This window comes from Canis lupus, chromosome 20 (genome assembly GCF_003254725.2).
Source record: "Canis lupus dingo isolate Sandy chromosome 20, ASM325472v2, whole genome shotgun sequence".
Classification (NCBI taxonomy): domain Eukaryota; kingdom Metazoa; phylum Chordata; class Mammalia; order Carnivora; family Canidae; genus Canis; species Canis lupus.
Window position 1 is genome coordinate 50,734,688 of NC_064262.1, and position 21,601 is coordinate 50,756,288.

General features: G+C 53.6%; 1 protein-coding gene across 10 annotated transcripts in view; it reads right to left on the bottom strand.

The window, feature by feature from the left end:
- Positions 1 to 21,601, bottom strand: part of DNM2 (dynamin 2) — an 88,373-nt gene that overhangs the window by 43,037 nt on the left and 23,735 nt on the right. For all 10 annotated transcript variants that reach the window (XM_049098532.1, XM_025457540.3, XM_025457541.3 and 7 more), the window contains exons 2-3: positions 12,627 to 12,700; positions 1,055 to 1,204 (exon numbers count right to left, since the gene is read on the bottom strand). In XM_049098532.1, the coding sequence (XP_048954489.1) occupies positions 1,055 to 1,204; positions 12,627 to 12,700 (224 nt within the window). The remainder of the gene's footprint in view (positions 1 to 1,054; positions 1,205 to 12,626; positions 12,701 to 21,601) is intronic.

Below are 21,601 nucleotides of genomic sequence, written 5' to 3' on the forward strand. Positions count from 1 at the left end.
AAGCAGTCTCCATGCCGGGAGCCCGACGCGGGACTCGATCCCAGGACTCCAGGATCGCGCCCTGGGCCAAAGGCAGGCGCTAAACCACTGAGCCACCCAGGGATCCCGATAGTTTTAAATCAGGACATTTGCACTGGTAGGCTGGAACTGCCCTCAGTGGCTAAATTGCAGTCCATCAATTCAGCCATGACCAAAGGCTACTGTTTACAATGTTTACCATGAAAACAAAAAGATGATAATCCAATAAGAGACACACTCTGACATGTACTCATACAAAGACACATTTTCTATTATTTCTATTATTACCATTTGAGTAAAAGTGGTGAAATACACAGTGTGATATACACACATACACATTCATAATTACTAATTCAGGCATCAGAATATAAAATGTTTGTAATATTGAAGGCAGGTAAGTTTTTGTTCTATACCCTTTCATAATTTTTGAATTTTTGCACCAGATACAGTCATCATTTACTTAAAAATAAATCAATTTAAAAACTCATCTCTAAGAACTCACACTGAGGAGTTAAGAGTCTGCTGGAATATTCCCCAAATGCTGTCTGAGTTAGCATTGAGTTAACAATCCATGCCCCAGGGCCAGAAGTGGTTGGCACATGATGGCAGGTTGCTCTGAGTAAATGATGGGAGTTCTAAAATCACGACATTCTGCAGAGAAGACTGGCTGTCTGGGTCCTCTGCAAGGGCCAGAAGACTTGGTTGCCCTGGGCCGGTGTCCTTACATGGCTGCCATCACCTGGGAGCCATACCACCGCCACCCCTTCCACTCAGGCCTACACATGTGGTTTGCCCTGGTCCCCATCCCTCCCAACAGCCTTCCCAGCAATCTATATTTCCTTAGAGCTGAGGCTGATTTCTCAATACCACGTTCTGATCAAAACATGGAAAGACAGAGATCAAGAGGACTGTGTGCATAAAGAAAAATGGAAGGGGTCCTATTTTTTTGTGAGGGCACAGCAGACCCCAACCATGAGTGGGCCAGTCGCCTTCCCTCTGCCCCGACACCCAGAGGGCCTGTGCCTGTGTTGCCTACCGTGGGGCGAGTAGACGCGCAGGTTGATGGGCACTGGGGAGATGCCTTTGTTGGTGCCCGTGACCCTGTCGGTTTCCGCTTCGATCTCTTGCCGGACTTCATCAAAGTCGGTAAACTTTTTGGACTTACAGTGCAAAAATTCAGCATATTCTGAAAAAGGAAGAAAGATGCTCAGGATGAGAAAGAGAAGCAGCTTTGCTGTGGATGGGCAGCCAATGGTCTTCGGAGACCGGTGCCTCGTCAAGCAGAGAAAGTGAAAAATTGGTCACCGTGGCTCCAGGAATTTGGGGAACAACAGATTCATCCTCACAGTAAACATTTCTAGACATCGGGGAATTAATTCCTCAAGGAACGGAAACTCTCCTGAAGTATTTGCAAAACTACATGTCATGACACACTATGCAAAAAACAAAACCAAAAACCCAACAGGTGGGTGTAACCAGTGCTCGTTACTTTTGGACAAACAGGACAGAGGGGAAATAATACCAGCACGCGTCACCAGACAGCAGGCGGTGTACATGTGAGGAGGCTGCTGCTTTGGTGTCACTGAGTCCAGAGTCAGGATGTAAACCCCCCTTGCTGTGGGTCAGACAAAAGAGATGCAAGCCGCCGTCCCGGTGGGATCCTGAGCTGCCAGCACTCTCTGGCTGGCCACGATCCCAGACCCGAGTCTATGGGGCCCATGTGCCCTTCCTCCCCAAGTCGCCTGCACAGTGTAGAGAACAGGGCGCCACTGCTGGCCTCACTAGAGCCCGTCTCACTATCTCCTCACCTCCTGGCTGTTTACAGGGCCCCCCACCTAGACACAAACCCCTCAGGAGAACTGCTTTCTGGGCAGGGCCTCAAGGGGACAGAGGAGGCCTCTTCACGCCTTCTGGGCCCTGGAGTGTCTGAAAGCGGTACTGATGCCGAGATGCAGGGAAATGAGTGACTAACAATCAGAGCTGGGCCCATCAGATATGGGAAAGAGCAGGAATAAAATATGTTCATCCTCAGATGTAGGTACTGAGCCTACAGGTGTGTAATCCTTCAACTTTTCCATGTTCCAATCTTCGTGGTAAATGTTGGGGAGGGAAGACCTCGAAGGCTCAGAGACCACAGTTCTACGGTAATGCTAAAAAGAAGCCGGAAGTGAGTCACACTGGCAGACAGCCCAAAGAACTGGACCACTACAGAGAGGCAGAGATGCCTACAGCCGCGTCATCTCTAAGAGTAGAGAACTAGAAATTGCCTCGATGTCCACCAGGAGGAGACCTGGCTATACAAACCCAGCACAGACATACCATCAGCTGCCTCAAAAGAAAGGATAGAGATGGAGCCGGAAAGAAGAAAGCCCAGCAGCTCTAGAACCTCCGCTCGGACAGAGTGAGGCAGAATGAAATGAGTGAGAAGAGGTTCATCATCTCATCACCGAGACCTAACCAACCATGGCCAACATTGAACCCCCACTGGCTCCAGCCAAGTGTGTGGTCCCATTGCCCCTGGATAGTGAGCACCTTAGCTCACTTAGCAGTTCCTTAGCAGAAGGCATCTGTATCACAGATGAGGAACCCGAGGCCCAGAGGCAGGAACTGACTTGGCCCAAGCTTAGCGGTGGAGCTGGGATTTGGAGTTCAGATCATCTGTCTCTAGGTAGTGGCTCTCAAGTCACATGGCCTCTGTGTGAGGCCGCCGGCAGGCTCTTGACCTCTCAGAACTTCTGCTTCGGGGACGAGGGAGAACTCTGTGGGCTCAGATCACCAAGTACCCCCTCTACTGTGGGCACTGGCTGCTGGGGGCCAGGGGCAACAAGGACACCAGCATTGGCAACCCCACCCCACCCCCATCAGCTGACCCAGTTCCCAAGGACAGTCATGCTCTAGCCCTCCACAGGGACAAGAGGAAACGCTTGGCTGCTCTTCCGGCAGCAGCCTCCAAAAATGGAACAGTCAGTCCCCCAACCCCCCACAGCATACCTCAGTCCTCATCCGGCTCAAGGCCCTGGGCTCAGCACCCAAAAGAAACCACCCCCCTTCCAGGAGTGTAGCCACAGGGCACAGGCCCTCTCCCATGTAGACCCTGCCCCTCCAGGCCTGGTACCTGGAAGGCCCACCCGCACCTCTTCCTCCTCCAGGGCCTGCCTGTCTGTTACCTCTCCCAGGGAGCCTTCCTAAACTCCATGCCACTTGACACCATCATGTCCTCTGTCAGAGCTAGATCACCCTGGGATCATGGTTATGGGACCAGGACCTGCCAACTGTGACCCCTAGAATCCAGCGTGCATGGGCAGCCTCCCCTTCTGCCAACTCCCACATCTGCAGGATGTGCAGATGGTGCCGGAAAACCACGGCTTCTTCCCCAGGGAGCCAGGGGTCAGGGGTGAGGGGGGCAACAGAAACCACACCTTCTGAGCCCAAGAGGAAGATTCAGGAGTCAGCCAGGCCCACCCCTTACCACCCACTTTACTGGGCTCCTTGTCACTTTGGAACTACGAGTCGGATTCCAGAGCTGATACATTAAAAAGTTTCCACCAAGCCTGCTTTTATTTTATTTTTTGTGGTAAGCCTGTTTCTAAAGGCAGACCTTGCCTCCCCCCTTTCTTTAGAACCCTCCATGGCTCCCAAATCACTACCTCCCCAGAGTCCTATGAAATTTCCTTCTCCCCAGCTTCTAATTTCAGCTCACTCCCCTCCAGTCACTCAGGTCTTCTGCCTCAGGGCCTTTGCACTGGCTCTTCTACCTGCAGGCTCTCTCCCTAGCCTCCTTCAGGTTTCTTCAAGTGTCACCTTCTCCATGAGGCCTGCTCTGGCCCCCACCCAAGAGAAGGGTCTCTTTCCTCCATCCCTGCCTATGACCCTCCAAGTACTGGCCACCTTCTAACAACGCTGACCTTATCCTGTGTATCCTCCTGGTTCAAACTATAAGGCAGGGATCTGAATTTGCACTGTTCACTCTGTGTCCCCGGGGCTCCTTCTGGGTGTACCTACTGAAGTCTTCCATAATTGTTATGTGTGGCTGAATGGCTATCAGAAAGATAATATGGTCCGTCCCTGCTGCAGCTTCTGTAAGGGGCCCAACTCCAATCCCACCAAGCTGAATATATGGGAGACAGGATAGAGATGGATGCTGGCAATGCTACCTGATGTTTTTTTCCCCTCTCTCCCACCCCCTCCTCCTCCTTCCCTTCCTCCTTCCTTCCTAAGATCTCGACAACAAAGGCCTGGCCCTGAGCTGGGCTCCTGGTCTGGTGGAAAGATGGGACAATGTATAAGCGAGTCATGGCAGGTGCCACAGACACTCAAAAGAGACCCAACACACCAGAAGCTAGGGGCTGGTGGGGACCTCCTGGAGGGGCTAACCTGCCGGGCTCCAGACCCAGCCTGCGCCAGGACGATGGAGGCAGTCAAGGGCAGTGCTGGGCAGAGAGCCCGTCCCTGCACCATCTCTCCAAAGTGGCAACTTTCACCCATTGCCTGTGGACACTCTGGGCCCAGGGGCGTCTGGGGAAGGAGGGGAGTCTCCCATGGGCCGGGTTGGCCTCTGTGTCCCAGTGAAGAGAATAGAAACCTGAGAAATAGGCGGGACGGGCTTTGCCCGGGGCTCCACAGCCCTGTACGTGCTGGAATGCTGATGATTTTTTTAATGATCTCCTGGCCCAGAAAATAAGTCAGAGGCCTGAGGGCTGAGCTCAGAGTTTGTGATGCCTGGAGACTCCCTCCCTCTCAACTTGTTTCCAGCAACCAGAGCTGAGGTCCCAGCAGCGGAGCCACACCCCTCTCTCTCCAGCCCAGCTGCCCTGTTTCCTAACTCTGCCTTGTTCCTGGGCAGATAATGAGGCCGGTCCCACCAGTCCCTGAGCCCTGCTACATGCACAGCCCCACTACCACCTGGCCCTCCAAGCCAGGCCCTTCACGGGACCTGGCCCAAGCCCTGGAGCACACCAGGAACGAAGCCATAAGCTGGGCCCTTGTCTAGCACTTGTGCTGCTGACCCAGAGGTGCCAGCCACCCTCTCCCACCACAGGGCTTCCCACCAGCATCCTACTGTGGGGGTGGTGAATGCACTTGAGGTTTTTTCTAGAAAGGCATTCTATCCTCCCTCCTCGACTTGTTCCTCCCTCTCCTTCAGGCCTCAGCTCTAAGCACCACTCCATGGGGAGGCCCAGCCTGACCACCTGGGATCCAGCAGATGCCCTGCCACTGGGGCTCTCCTTCCATGGTACTCCTCACCGTGTGCTCAGGTGTCCCCTGCTGGGGCCGGAGCTGCAAGAGAGATTTATCTTGGGTCACTGCCCTTTCCGGTGTCTGGTAGTAGGTACTTAATGCAAACTACTAATAAAACATTATTAGGTGCCACAGCCTAGGAGGACATCGCCCTCATGAGTCCTAACTGAGTCCCCATGGTGCCAAGCAGCCAATCCCTACTTTGGGCACCTCCCAGGTCCTTTGAAAAGGTGTCCTCAGAGGGGAGATGACAAGTGCATGCTGCCACCTTCTGGGTAGTGGGTCACCTGGCACACAGGAAGCAGCCCCAAGACAGTGATCATGGTGGTTCCCTTACGCCTCGCTTCCCGAGAGGTCTTTGGGCCCTCCTGTTTGAAAGGACCTAGAGGAGGGCAGCCCGGGTGGGTCAATGGTTTAGTGCTGCCTTCAGCCCAGGGCCTGACCCTGGGGACCTGGGATCGAGTCCTGCATCGGGCTCCCTGCATGGAACCTGCTTCTCCCTCTGCCCCCCCCCCCCTCTCTCTCTCTCTCTCTCTCTCTGTGTGTGTGTCTCTCGTGGGTGAATAAATAAAATCTTAAAAAAAAAAAAAAAAAGGACCTGGAGGAGACCCACAGGACTGAAGCCACCCTTCTACCCTGCAGGCAGCCCAGGTGACATATCTTAGCCGGAAGTTCTGCTGGAACCACCTGCCTTCCACCTAGCCCCTCTGGCCTGGAAAGGGTGAGCCAGGTACCATGACATCATGGGGGGAGGTGGCCAGAAGGGAGAGGGGGAGGCATGCCTAGCCATGCCCCTCTCTCCATGCCTCAGTTCCCCCACAAGGAAATGGGACAACATAGAACACAGTTGTGGGGTTGCTATGAAATTGAATTCCATTGGGCTGAGCCCACAGGGAGCACACAGCTTAGCTGCCAGTCAGGGAAATACACAAGGCTGGCCTTGGGGTCTTAGGGCTTTTGTTTTGTTTTTGTTTTTTTTTTAAGAGAGAGAGCAAGCACACATGCATTGGCGGGGAGATGGGGGCAGAGAAAGAGAATCCCAAGCAAACTCTGTGCTCAGCTCAGAACCCAACTCCAGGCTCAATCCCACAACCTTGAGATCATGACCTAAGCCAAAATCAAGTGGAACACTTAACCAACTAAACTATCCAGGCACCCCGGGGGTCTCAGGGCCTTGCGTGGAGAAGCCTGCCCTGGTCTTCATGGATGTTTCCCAGCCCTTCCCCATCCTCAACCCAGCAAGGGGTTGGAACCACCAGGTAGACTCCTAGCAGCAGGAGATGGGGTCTCCCTTGCTCCATCCTGGCATCCACAGGCATGCTGGCCTGGGGCAGGAGGAGCCACCGGGGGACTCAAATACACTTGAGAGACCCTGAGTACCACATAATCAAACAGGTCCGATCAGGAGGGAGTCTGCAGAGGCTTTAGTCAATCAAGAAGAGGCAAAGTATGTGGCACCTCCCGAGCCTGTTTGGTCCTCAAGCTCCCTCTGATTTGAGACAAATCATGCAGATCTCCCAGTCTAGGGCACACTGCCACTGGGAAAACATGCTATTGGTATTTATCATTAAGAAATACATATATTTCCCTCCATTTTGACACAGAGCTCCTAAAACCCTTGGAAAGCCCTAAGTGACAAGAGTAATAGAGGTGTCTTAACATCCCTAACAAGCTCCTTTCAACCACACATCAGTTTATGCTAATGAGGTAGCATTTGGAAAGCACTAAGGGATGGGGACTGCCTGCCAGAGAGACCAATGTATGTGATTAGAGGGTTGGAATTTTTACCCATCCCTACCCACCCCCACCTCGGAGAGGAGACAGGGGACAGGGGTGAGGGGCTAGGGTTCAGTCAGTCACCAATGGCTAGTAATTTAATCAATCATGCCTATGTGATGAGACTCTATGAAAATCCCAAAAGGAAGGTGCTCAGAGAGTTTCCTGAGTGGTGAGCATGTGGAGATGCTACCCAGCTGCTCTATCCTTTTACATTAACCACTGATCCAGGAGAGTAAGCTGTCTCCCTGAGCTCTGTGAGCTGCTCTGAGGAGGGGGCCCTGGGAACCCCAGATCCACAGCCAGGGGGCAAGAAGCACAGGTGATGGACCTGGACTCGTGACTCGACTCGTGACTCACAGTGAGGGTGGAGACAACAGTCTGGTTGGACCCCTTCTCCTGGGGGATGGGACACTATCTCCAGGCAGGCAGTGTCAGAATGGAGGTGACTGTAGGCCACCCAATCAATGTCCACTGAGCACTGGGAAGCTGCATGGTAATGTGGAAAAAACCCACATACACTAGTAGAACAAGTGACAGCCCCGGTTGGCATCCTGGTCAGCCCCCAGCCTGACTCTGTTTCCTCATCAAAACAAAAGGCCCATGCCCTGAATGTTGCAGTCTGCCAGCTTTACAGAAAAGGCCCTGCCAGTGCCAGGCTCATGGGGAGAGGTGCTAGAGAAAGAGGTGTTGATAATACCACCCTCCTTCCACCAGGAGAGGAGAGGCACAGCAGCAGCCCACAGAGCATGCTCAGGTACCTGGCTAATGCTGACGGGGCACTCACTGGGTGCCAGGTTCTGTGCTGGGCATAGGAGAGTTGTGGACAAAGCAGGTCAGCATCCCTGCCCTCTGGCACTGACATTTTGTGGGGAGAGAACCATTAAGAAAATATAAGAACAGGATGAGGTTACGTGCTGTAGAGGAACTAAGGCAGTAATGATGGAAAGGGGGTTGTGGGGATCCCTGGGTGGCGCAGCGGTTTGGCGCCTGCCTTTGGCCCAGGGCGCGATCCTGGAGACCCGGGATCGAATCCCACATCAGGCTCCCGGTGCATGGAGCCTGCTTCTCCCTCTGCCTGTGTCTCTGCCTCTCTCTCTCTCTCTCTCTGTGACTATCATAAATAAATAAAAAAAAAATTAAAAAAAAAGGAAAGGGGGTTGTGGCTCACCCAGGAGAAGAGGAGGAGGAGGAGGAGAACAAGGGCAAGAAAAGTGGGCAGGGCGTTCCAGGGAGGGAACACAGTGAGGGCACACAGTGAGGGCAAAGGCCCGGAGGCATGAATCTCCTGGAGGGGGATTGGAGCAGCAGCTAGGGACCAGGAGGAGGTGATGTCCCAGAGGCCAACAAAGCCCTGTTGGGGGCACAAAGCTTTGAGTGGGAAGCTGGAAGCCAAGCCCTGCCATGCCCTCTCTGGGCCCTGAGAGCACCAGCCAAGGTCAAGGGAAGGGAGGCTTAGGAGGCTACATTCCACACAAGAACAGTCCCCAGCACCCAGGGTTTATGAGGCCAAGGGGTGATACCCAAGGAGAAGCAGGGTTCATCCATGAGCCATCAAACTTCTTGGTGGCTTCGGTCTTAGGTAATTTTTTTTTAAAGATTTTATTTATTTATTCATGAGAGATAGAGGGAGAAGCAGAGACATAGGCAGAGAGAGAAGCAGGCTCCATGCAGGGAGCCTGATGTGGGACTCGATCCTGGGACTCCAGGATCATGCCCTGGGCTGAAGGCAGGCACTAAACCGCTGAGCCACCCAGGGATCCCCAATTTTTTTAAGACTTTATTTTTATGTAACCTCTACATCCAATGTGGGACTTGAACTTACAACCACAAGATCAAGAATTGCACGCTCTACTGACTAAGCCAGCCCGGAGCCCCATGTGGTCTTAGGTAATTTTTAAACTAAGCAGATTAAAAGTAATGGCTCACCAAGACCAGTCTGGACCAGAAGCCAGGCATCACTGAGCCTCAGGACTGCAGCCCAGCTGCAGAGCCACATCATGGGGCTCTAGACCCCATAGGAGGCAACAGCCACACAAAGCCACATGGGGTGCCAGGGCCACAAGGGAGGTACCACTGTCACCCCCATTTTATTTTATTATTTTATTTTATTTTACTTTATTTTATTTTATGATTGATTGATTCATGATGGACAGAGAGAGAGAGAGAGAGAGAGGCAGAGACACAGGAGGAGAGAGAAGCAGGCTCCATGCCGGGAGCCCAATGTGGGACTTGATCTTGGGACTCCAGGATCGCGCCCTGGGCCAAAGGCAGGCGCTAAACCGCTGAGCCACCCATTTTAGATGAGGAAGCTGAGACACAGAGAGGGAGGCCACCTGCCCCAGTCCCCAGACAATAAAGGGTAGCTGTCTGGCTCCAGAGTCCTGTTCTCCAGAGTCAGCTGGACAAAAAAAGTCTACTCTCTAGAAGCAATACAGCCCCACATAGCCCCTAGAGGGCCCTCCATCAATCACTTTGTCCCACACTACACTTAGCTTCCTCCCTGTTGAGTGGGGTGTTCCACATCCCACCCATCCCAGGCACCTCTGTTATCACCCTGGACTGCCCTTCACCCCCACAGCACTGCCCTGGGCCGGGCCTCATCACCTCTTGCCTGGTTCCAAGCTAACCTCTCCCAGGCTTCCCTGCCTGCACTCCTGCCCTTGTCTGTGCTCCTTCCACAAGACAGCCAATGGGCTGAGCTGGTCTCTTCCCCCACCACGCGCTCTTTGGGCTCTCACTGCCTGATCCCTCACCAGACTGCCAGGCCATGTCACCTGCCTCCTGCCCTTCCATGCCAGCCCCACTTCACAGCTTTGCACATGCTCCTGCCCCTGCCCAGAATGTTCTCCCTGGGCCCCTGGCCCAAAGTATATCCAATGGCCAATATGTCCCACACCTCCAGTCCTTTCCCCTGTCAGACTGACCACAGCATCCTATGTCTGCCACCCCCACGCTGCCTCCCTGGCATCTGGCTGAGATCCAGCACAGAATGGGCACACACTCTGCTGCCAGCAATAAGATACTGGAAATGCCACAGTCAGGTGGAGAAAGAAGCATATGTGTGCTGGAACACAGCAAGGGCCACTTCCATATGGGACACCTGAGCCTCACTTCCCACCTCCACTGCCAGCCCAACAGGATCCAACCAGGATTCTACCTCCACGGCAGCCATCCTGTCCCCATCTACCTTCGGGCACCACTCCTACCTCCTCTGGGTCCCCTGCCCTAGGCTGGCTCCTGCAGTCTCTTTTTCACCAGCAACCACAAGATCTGGTCAGGCGACACTTCCCCTAAGGGGGCACCCCACCAAGTAAGTTTAAGGCTGGCTCTCATGAGGACCCTCCTGTGCACTCTTGGGCAAGTGGCTTCACCTCTGGAAGCCCCAGTTCTCTTTTCTGTAAAGTGGAGATGACAGGAATGGTGACCCCAGCATTAGTCCAGGTCAGACACTGAGCTGATGTGAGCCCTCAGAGCTTTCTGCCTTCAATGCTCTTCATAGCTACCTCTCTCTGCTAGGAAGAGCTCCCTCTTGCCTGACACCCCAACACACCAGTCAGCCTTGGCTCCAAAATCACTTCTTCAGAAAAGCCCTGGGATGCCCCATCCTCTAGGATGAAGTTAGTCACTCTCCCTTCTCCACACATGCTTCAATCTGGTGGGAGCCAGGCCTGCCTGTCTCCCTCCTGGTCTTACCCCAAGTCTCCCCCTTCTGTCCCCTCGCACCAATGGGAATGCCAGGTGGGCAGGGGGCAGGTGGTGGCAGTAGCCTCGGTCCTATCACTGCTGTGTCCTGGACCTGGCCCAGCCCACAGCATGCACTAAGTGCTCAGTGGACCACAGCTGGGTGACGGCCACCATGGAGACAAGAGGGAGCCCTCCAACCATGACACAGCCTGCCATCTTCCAGTGCAGAAAGCCAGCCGACCTGTTCTCCCAGCAGGCCATCTGGAACAGGCCGGCAGAAAGCACAAAACCGCAGCCCAAGTCAGCACCACACAGGGAGAATCGGGAGTGCGCCAGGCGCTGTGCTGCATGTTGAACGTATTGAATGACGTGGTCTTCATGGCAACCGACAGAGTCAGAGCTATTATTATCTTTCCAGACAGGAAACACATCGTGAGCAGCAGTCCCTTCCCAGGGTCCCTGAGGCCAGGAAGCTGCAGTCACGATCTGAACCCAGGCAGTCTTAGGTGGCAAGGCCGACCCACCAAGGCAGAGGTTTTCCCCGTGTGGCCAGGAGCCAGAAGCAGCAGCAGCAGCAGCAGCAGCAGTAGCAGCTGGGAGCTCATTAAAAATGCATCTCCTCAGCCCCCACCCTCTACCAACCTGCTGAATGGAGAGCGGAAACCCACTGGGCCAAGACCTGTGCGACTCTCTGACCACTGTCATCTGAAACTGCGGCTCCGCGGCTGACAGTCCTGGGCCAGCTGATTGGACACCTGAATCCACAGGAAGCAGCCCATTGGCCCGCCTGTGGCCTATGACATGGCAGAGCTCACAGAGAGGAGGAGGAGCGGAGCGGGGCGGAGTCAAAGATGAAAAAGAGCCTGGGGCAGAGCAAGGAGCAGGGTCTGAGGTCTGACTGGCCTGTGCCCAACCTGGATCTGGGGCCCAGTGTAAGGGCAGGTGGCCTGGATAAGCCTCAATTTCCCCATGAAATGGGGGTGTGTCAGGTGGCTTCCTAGCACGGGTGTGTTTAACCGGGCCGCGCAGTGAGGCTGGCGCCCACTGAATGCTGAATCAACCAAGGCTAATATTCCAGGTCAGTGGGAAAGCAGCATGGAGGCCACACAGGGCTCTGGAGAGAGGAGAGGTCATGCCCTGAGAGCTCTCCTGGCCCCTTCCAGCTTCTGACCTGAGATGATTTCCCAGGAGGCCTCAGTGGGTTTTATGCCCGGAGACATGCCCACCTCATGCCAGATACTTGTAGAAAGAATAGAGATAAACCGTGGCCACTGAGGAGGAAGACAGGAAAAAAATCTACAAGGGGGCTATTCTATATTCAATGGATGGGCCTCTCCCCAAAGCCAATGTCATGATCAAAACAGACATGGTGGTGATGCTGCTCTAACAAAGAAGGGGACAGGACAATGGAGTGTCTCAGGGGACTGATCAGAGCAGCTGAAAACCCTGCCAGGGAAGCTCTCTGGTGGACAACTGGCAAGATGAGTATGGACCGGGCATCAGAGAGCATGCAGGGACAATTACTTTTCTTGGGTGTGGTTCTGTGACTGTAGGAAGGTGTCTTTAGTGAGAGGGGAGGCACACTGAAGCATTCTGGGTTGACATGTCACAATGTCTGCTACTAGTTTTGAAAGCATTCAGCAAAAATGCATTATCCACAGCATAGCAAGCAAACATGGCACCTAGCAGCCTAGCCTTGACGATGGAGGACACGGGTGCGTGCCCAAAGAGCCCTTTCACGTGTCAACTCAGCCGTGCTTCAAATATGCTACACAGGTGGAGAATGCAAATTCAACCCCCAAATGACAGCCCAAGACCCCAGACACCACCATCAGCGCCTCACTCCTGCTGGGCACTGCATCCACGCTCATTTCTTGCTGCTGCAGCAGCAAGCGGTCCCACTGTACCTGTTTTTGAGAAGATGAGCTGCAGAATGAGAGGCCGCCTGGTGACGATTCCTGAACCTCGGGGAAGGAAGTCCCTGTGGGAGGAAAAGGAGAGAAGTTACTCACTCCGCTGGCTTGAGGGGCAGGAAGTGTGACCACACATGTGAAGCAATGCAGTCTTGCAATTGGGGCAATGTCACCAAAGACACCAGTCCCAGCCAGGAAATGGGGAGCGCTCTGACCTCAGAGGGTCCTGAGGCAACAGGGGGCAGAGGAGTGACTGGAAAGAAGGTTGCTGATGAATGAAACTATCTCCCTTTGGCTGGCTGTCTTCCAGGCCCAGCACACCCAGAGAGCCCTTTCACTGACAGATAGATATTTGAACAATCTCCCCACTACCACCCAAAAGAGATCACTCCATTTCCTACATACATGTAATAAATATAATGCCATATGTCTGACATAAAGACTAAATAAAAGTATTTGATGACAAAATATGATGTGTTTCATGTCCCCCAAAGACAAATCGATAGATATAGGCAGGAAGTAGATCAGTCCTTGCCCAGGGGTAGGAAATGAGGAGGGAGCTTTCTAAGGTGCTGGAAACATTCTAAAACTTAACTGTGGTGCTGCTTACTTAACATTTACTGAAAATTTACTAAAAATATCCCGGCATTTGAAATGGGTAGATTTCCTAATACATAAACAATCCCTCGATAAAGCTGAGCCACCAGGCATCCCTAGGCTCAGAGAATTTCAAACAAGGTTTGCACCTAGGTAAATGTTCAGACTATCTGAACTTTGTGGGGTGCCTGGTGGCTCAGTGGTTGAGCATCTGCCTTCGGCTCCGGTTGTGATCCCAGGGTCCTGGGATCGAGTCCCATATCAGGCCCCCCACAGGGAGCCTGCTTTTCCCTCAGCCTATGTCTCTGCCTCCCTCCCTGTGTCTCTCATGAATAATAAAATCTTAAAAAAAAATTATCTGAAATTTGTGTAGGACACAGGAGAAGTGGTACTAGGCAGGTGTGGCCCATATACAACAAGACAAGCATCCTGGGGTTCTCAGTGTAGAGCCATGGCCACCATCCCACTCCCCAGAGCTGTGACAACCAGAGTCTCAGGTGGGCACCTACTAGTGTTGAGAACCCCTGCTGGGAGCCTGAAAGGCCGCAGAGGAGGCCACTGGTTCTCAGCCCAGACTAGTTGTCATAATCCCTAGGAATGTGCTAATAATCCAGTGGGCATTCCAGGGAGAAGGTGCACTTTGGCATACACTATGCAGGACCGCCTGTGGACAGCCCCACTGCACTTCTGCAGCACCTCCACTGGCTGTGCCCAGGGTGTTGGCAGTGACCCTGTAAGGTTGGCCCCACACACTTGCAGGGAACTGTAGCCCAGCCTGTGAGACTAGGGGCAGCAGAGCTCCAAACGCCCCACAGGGGCACAGCCAGAACAGTAGAGCAGGGCACACTCAGGCAGACAGGCCCAGAGAGGGGTGGCGTGTCTGTGGTGCTGGAGATCACAGTGAGGAGGCTGGTCATCATTCTTAGAGCAAGGCAGCCAGATGGGGTTTCGGGATTCTAACTATGGGTGCTTTTAGGGAATGTGGTTTTATTTTATTATTTTTTTTTTATTATTCATTTATTATAGTCACACAGAGAGAGAGAGAGAGGCAGAGACACAGGCAGAGGGAGAAGCAGGCTCCATGCACCGGGAGCCCGATGTGGGATTCGATCCCGAGTCTCCAGGATCACGCCCTCGGCCAAAGGCAAGCGCTAAACCACTGCGCCACCCAGGGATCCCGGGAATGTGGTTTTAAAAGAACCCTCTAGTGGCTGTCAAGGCAAGGGTGGGAGTCCAGAGGCAGGCAGGCTAGAGGCATCCACACTGGTACACACATGTGTAATGACAGTGGCTGGACCAAGACTGGCAAGGACACTGGACAGCAGTGGGCAGACACCGGACAGAACTAAGAGCAGTTTAGGAGACAGACAGTCACAAACATGGAGGGTGGGAGGGGCTGAGAGAGAGCGAAGAACCCCCCGAGGACACTCATGAGCCCCAGGAAGACGAAGCCCACGGCCCCTGGCAGCAAAGTCACCCTCTACACCTCAGGGGTCACCCATGGAGCATGATGGAGGTGCTGGGAACACCGTGTGGACATGTTGATGGGGGCCCCATGAGATGGGGGCAGTCAAAGATGACACACTATGGGGGTAAGAGAGCTTGGGAACTGGGATGGTCAGAAAAGGCCCCTCTGAGAAGGAGAAACGAGGTGAGCTACATGTCAGGGTATAGAATGGGCAGGGCGGGAAACAACAAGGAGGCCCCCAGATCACCAGGCCCTAAAGTCAGTTCTTCACCATGACCCCTGCCAGAGGGGGCATCCCAGGGTCTCCAGGAGAGCAAAGCCACTTCGTGCCAGATGCCAGGCTCTCCCAGGCCTGCTAGTGGCTGTTAACCTCTCAGGCACCACACATGGCCCTGACCCTGACCTTCCCAGAGGCCCAGGTCACCTGGCTGAGAGGCAAGGCAACCCCTTGCACATCAGAGCCACAGTGTCCTGGAAACCATCCATACCAGCCCTCCGACACAGATGTGGTGACGGCAGCAGTGACAGTGTATGCGTCCTTCACCAGAATCTCCCACTCCACCTCTTCGAGGCAACAGAACGGGTCAGTGACCGGACAATACAGAAGCATAGGAACAAATCCCTCACACCGGTCTCTGTGCTTCCCCCATGCTGTGTGTGTCACTGACCCAGGATCCTTTTCACCACTGACCCGTGCTCTCTGGCATGGACGGGCCAGTTTGCTCATCTGTTCTCTAGTTGATGGGACATTTGGGGTCTTTCCAGTTTGGGGTCATGTACATACAGCTGTTATAAGCATTTTCATACATGCCTCTTGTAGACATATGCCCTTGTTTCTCCTGCTGAGTCAGAGGGGACACCTGAACAGGCAAAACTAGTCTCTGGAGATAGAAATCAGAGCAGTTGGTTCCCTTTGCAGAACTGATTAGAATGGGCACAAGGGAACTTTCTGGAATGATGACAACATCCTCTATCTTGATTTGTCCGGTGGTTTCCTGAGTGTATGCATTTATTTAAAACAAACAAACAAACAAACAAAAAATAAGGTCACTAGGCCTCAGGGAGCAGTAGGAATGTGGACTGAAATTCATGGGGTTTGGCCTCTGACCCCCCGGTCATCCGGCATCTGGGCCCACAGATCTGACTCAAAAGCCGCTGGCATCTCCCCAGCCGGGGCCAAGCCTTCAGTCACTGGTATTGGCACATGCTGTCCTGTGACTGTTCTGGGCGTATCTAGGGGGCCAGGCACCACAAGGACAATGGTAATGCCACAGACAACGGACAATGAGAGCCTCAGAAGAACAGAAGAGGACCAGCATGAAGCCCAACAGAACCCCAAAAGCACCCCAAAAGCTCTGGGCACATGCAGGGAAGGCAGCTTTCTGGGGCTGGGACTTGGCGGTGAGAGGGAAGGATGATGGGAGGGTACAGCCCCGGGCAAAGGTGGCATGACTCGAGGGGCAGCCTTGCACACCAGCCTGGGAGCACCAGTCACCCTGGATTCCTCCATCTGTGCTTCCAGAAGTTCTCAGACTGCAGAGTGGAAAGAGCACCAACATTCCCCCCAAAAGCAACTCCCCAGAAATTCCCAAGAGGCTCCAGAGGAAGGGCCTGTCGGACAGCTACACTCCCAGACCCACCCAGATGGTTTCCTGACACAAGGCAGCAGGAGTAGCTCTCAGGGCCTTCCCTCCCCTGGGAAGGCCACCACCTCCCCGAGTAGCTCTGCCTGGAACATTGCCCACTCATCTAGAGTCAACTCTCAAGCCTCAGTCATCTGCTTCCTCTACCCTGAACCAACCCGCCCACCCCTGCAATGAGGGCTGCTGTACACCCAGGCTGCCCTGCACGTGGTGTGACTTTGGGCCAACTTCCCTGTCTCTCTCGTCTGGGTCTCCTGGTGAGTAAGATGGAGTAGCTCTGCCCACCCCAGGGGTCAGCTGGGCACCAAAGAGGCACCCCTCCCCATGACGCAGGCCCCCCCACCAGCTCTGGTGTCAAAGGACACCTCCCTACGGAGACTTCCCACCCTCGCTCAGAGCTTCAACCCCCTCCCTATGTCCCTCCTACCCTCATTTTTTCCCTCACCACTCACACTCCAACCCACCCATCTGCTTACCCATCCCTCTCCACCACGAAACTCCCCAGGACAGGATCCCGGGTCTGTACTGTTCCCTGGCACAGAGTCAGGGTTCAGTAAGTATTAACCATGACCATTTCTGCACCGGGCCCAGGTCTGGCCCCAAGATTCTCCTTCTGGGGCTACAGACAGTTCTCTTTCTAAAGCCAAGACTGGGGCTCCAAACCTCCCTCCTAAAGTCACAGGATCCATTCCACATCTGACAGTCTTCTACCTGCCCATCCCACCACCCTCACCCTACCCTTGCATCCTCTCCTCTGGGATCTCTGCACTTCTGGCTTCCAGCCTTGGCAGGAACTTCTACCTCTGCCAGGAAACCCTTCCCCAACAGGTATTGCCCACTTACCCATGGGGAAATGCAGTGGCTCGCACCCCACCCCCAACACATATCCCTTCTCACTCCCACTACATGGCCTCCAACAGGAAGTCCAGTCCTGTGACAGCACACGACTTCACCTGGTCTAGTCACTATTGACTCGTCAGCACCTAGAACAGTGCCTGGCATACAGCAGGTGCTCATTAGATGTTTGTTGAGTGGCCAGGAGGAATACAGACTCTGGAACCAGAGAGCCTGGGTTCAAAGCCCAGCCCCGCCCTCATGAGCTGTGTGGTCCTAGGAAGGTCTCCACCTTCTCTGGGCACTGGCACGGCCATCTATGGGATGAGAGGATGCCACTCATCCTTCAGGGAGGCCCCGCTGGCCGCTTGACCTGCACAAGTCACTTCACCCTCTTGGAGCCTCAGTTTCCAAGCCCTAAAACGAGCCACCTCTCCTAGGAAGTAATGAGGGCTCCCAGGGGAAAAGTGGTCAGGGAGGGAAAGGCACAACAGGAGGCGGCACCAGGGCGGATCAGAAGCCCCAGCTGTTTATTTATTTACTGCTGTTTGAACAGAGCATAAGATCCCACCAGGCCCCCTGGCTTCTAGGCTAGGGGTGGGGACGCCTGCCTGAGGGAACAATGGAGGCTTAAAACGCAGGCTGATGAGTGGGCAGGTGGACGCCTTCCCAGGGGAGGGAAAACAAACAGATAAGCCAGCAGAGGATGAGTCAGAGCTGCTAAGGGCCCAGGTCACCCCTCACCCTTCCTCATCACCATATCCTCATGGGGGTCGCTCAAAGCCTCAGTGTGGCTATGAGACCTCAACACAACACCAGCCGCAGGAAGAGCCCTCAGAAGGAGGCCCATGCTCCAGGGACCCGTTTGTACCCAGTTCACTCTCTCAGCCTAATAAGAGCCCATATACAGACCACTGGCTGCCTCCCTAGCCCAACTCTAACCCCATCATTGGCAACAGTTCAGCAAACCCTCTAGCAACACCCAAAAGAACGACACCAGGGGCGATACCCCCATTTCCTGGATAGGCAGACTACGGCTCAGTTTCAGGACATGCCCAGGCAACTCAGCGAGGAAGGAGCAGAGCTGTGATGGGAACACAGGTGGGATGTCAACGAGGCAGACCCCCCCACCCCGAACACCCCCACAGCCCCATGGCCTCCTTTGTGGTTTTGCTAGAACAAAGGTAGAGCTCATCGCTGGGCCTCTGGAGCGCCATCTAGTCTACATCCTCCACCAGTCCCCACCTAGTCCCTGCCTCATTACCATCCATCTGGACACCATCCAACGGTAACCACTGGTCACCCAGAGCCCAGCCCTCATTGTGGCCCCAGGCAGGTGCCACTGTGTCCTTGTGGTTACCCCAAAGGGCAGGCCGACTGACTCAGACTATAGACCCAGGGCTCTTCCCACCTCTCACTTCCCACCCCGCCCAGCAGCAAGCACTGCTGGCTCCACCTCCAGATGGAGCATGAACTGGCCCACTTCTCTGCATATTCAAGGCCATCATGCAGGACATCCGTAGTTGCCTGGCCCAGGGCTGCTGCTGCTTCTCAGGCTACCCACCCTCACTGCCATAGTGGCCACAGGGCATCTGTGGATGCCACGTCAGAGCATGTCCCCCCTCTGTTCAGAAGCCTCCCAAGGCTCCCACCTCCCTCAGGGTAAAATCCCAAGTCCTCTCTGAGGCCCACAAGGCCCTGCACAAACAACCTGCCCAGTCACCCACCAGCCCTCCCCCTCACTCACTCAGCTACCTGCTATACAGTTCCCTGCTATGTTTCCCCCCAAACAGGTACAGTTCTGCCTCAGGGCCTTTGCACTGGCTGTTCCCTAAGCCTAGAATTCTCTTCCTGCAACATTTACAAGGCCAACAACTCCTGGCCAAACCATCACTTCTGTACCCACCACCTGGCACCCCCTGAATATGAAGCATGTCCTGCTCTATCATATACCATCCTGCTCAATTCTTCTCATTACTCCCATTCTTCTTCTCATTACTGGCATCTTCCAATTTACTGATGTGTTCATAGGGCTATGGTCTGTCCCTTCCACACTACCCACTCATTAGAGTGGCAGCCTCACGGGAGCAGGGTCCTCTGCCTGGCACGTTCTCTGGTCCCTCCTCAGCTTTCAATACAGAGGCAGGTGACCGACATCTGTGGGATGAAGGATCAAACCTGCCACTGTCCAATGAGACAGAGGCTCAGGTGGGGGTGGGCAGTCTTGCTGACTTTCACAATCCCACTCCTGGTGCCACCCATTCACAAATTCCAGGCAGCCTCCTCCCTGCTCAGGAATCCTGCAGGTTCCAGATCCAGCCCCACCTTTGGCTCTCAGCCATAGGGTCACCTGCTCCAAGGTCTCACTTGGATGCCAGGCCAGGAGCAAAAGCAGGAAGCGGCCCATGGAGACTAGCAGCTGTGGTTCATGGGCCTCTCAGACCCCAGGTGGAATCCAGGAACTGCCCATTCTTTTCTGGACTCAGGGCAGGTCTGGTCACCTTTTTGTGCCTCAGTTTCCTCATTTGTTAGGTGGAGATAATGTCACCTGCCTCAGATAGTAGTTGGAAGGATTTACAAAGTTCTTTAAAAAAAAAAAAAAGATTTTATTTACTTATTCATGAGAGACACAGAGAGAGAGGCAGAGACACAGGCAGAGGAAGAAGCAGGCTCCATGCAGGGAGCCCGATGTGGCACTCGATCCCAGGACTCCAGGATCACGCCCTGAGCCAAAGGCAGATGCTCAACCGCTGAGACACCCAGGTGTCCCTGGATTTGCGAAGTTCTTACCATGGTGCCTGAAAGAGACCATTTGCCCTATGTCAACAAAGGAGAACTGGACACAATATGAATCCCATTATTACCCTCTCCTGCTCCAAAGTGTTCCCAATAGCCTCCAAGGCCCTGAGTAATTGCCCTGTCTCTTCCTTTCCCTCACTCCCACACTCACACACTCCCTCAACCACACTGCTGGCCAAGGTACAGCAAACAGGCCAAACCTACTTCTGTGCAGGGCCTTTGCACGTGCTGATTATCTGCCTGGAATGACCATCTCCTCTGAGCCGTTCCACAATCCTGGCTTCCTGTGGTCACTCAGCACTTAATTCAGGAGATGCGTGGGTGGCTCAGTAGTTGAGTGTCTGCCTTTGGCTCGACTGAGCTCTGTATCAGGCTCACCACAGGGAGCCTGCTTCTCCCTCTGCCTCTCTCTCTCTCTGTGTCCCTCATGAATAAATAAAATCTTTTCTTAAAAAAAGGATTCAATTCAATATCAACTCTTTTGAGAGGCTTAACTGTCCCCTACGGACACCCCTGCCCCTCGTCACCCTATTTTCATTCCCCTGAGTGGGTCCGCAAGGACGGCCTCTTCCTGTGGCAGTGCTTTCCAGGGTGAAATCTGTTAACCACTTAGATGTCCATCAGCATGGAATTGGCTAAATCAATCCCAAAACTGGCCTGGGAGGCAATCCAGGCCGCAGTGCTGAAAGCAAAGTGTGATGCACAAAACAGACTGTGTCCTCCAAAAAACCCTTTTAATGCCCTTTTAATTTTCTGCTGTGTGAGGACAACAAACTTGGAGGGGATGCATGACCGTTGATGAAAGTTTTGTATGGAATGCAAATGGAAAAACTTTGTTTTGACAGTTTCCTACATGACTTGAATTTTGGTCTTCCACAACTTTTTCATAACCTTTATAACAGGTAAATATCAATTTTGGGGGCACCAGGGTGGTTCAGTAAGTTAAGCGTCTGCCTTCGGTTCAGGTTAGGGTCCCAGGGTTCCAGCCCTGTGTTGGGCTCCTGGCTCAGTAGGGAGCCTGGCCTCTCCTGTGTCTGCTGCTCCCCCTGCTTGTGTACTCTCTCTCAAATAAATAAATCTTTAATATATATACATATGTTAAATCTTATATTTGATTATATATTAAATAATTATATATTAATTTTTAACTTTTCAGTTGTACTGAGAAGCACCAAAGCAATCAGTCAGCCAGCCAAGCAGCATTTTCGTAGGCGACAGACAAAACACTGGCAGTTGAGCACCCAAGTTCTTCATTCTGCCCTCCTGGGAGCCACCTGAGCATCCCCACTGCTCTACCCTGCAGCAGACAGACAGATGGTGTCACACGGCCACGTCAGCTGCATGCCAGTTGTGTGACCTTGGCAGCAAGGTCTGGGGCCAGGCTCTTCATCTATAAAATGGGGTGTGGTGAGGATAGAAGACAGTGCGGGGCTGGGGCGTCAGTGAGTCCCCACTGCACCTCTATGGCCTGGTTGGCCACATATGGATCCCTAGTTCTGCGTAGGTCACCGTCCGAGGAGCTCCACTGAATCCAGGGGCAGGATGTAAATAGGCAGAAAACAAAGCCAGGCTATACCCCACCACACTCCCAGCATTCCAGAATCATCCTCTTTGCAGGTTCCTTCTTC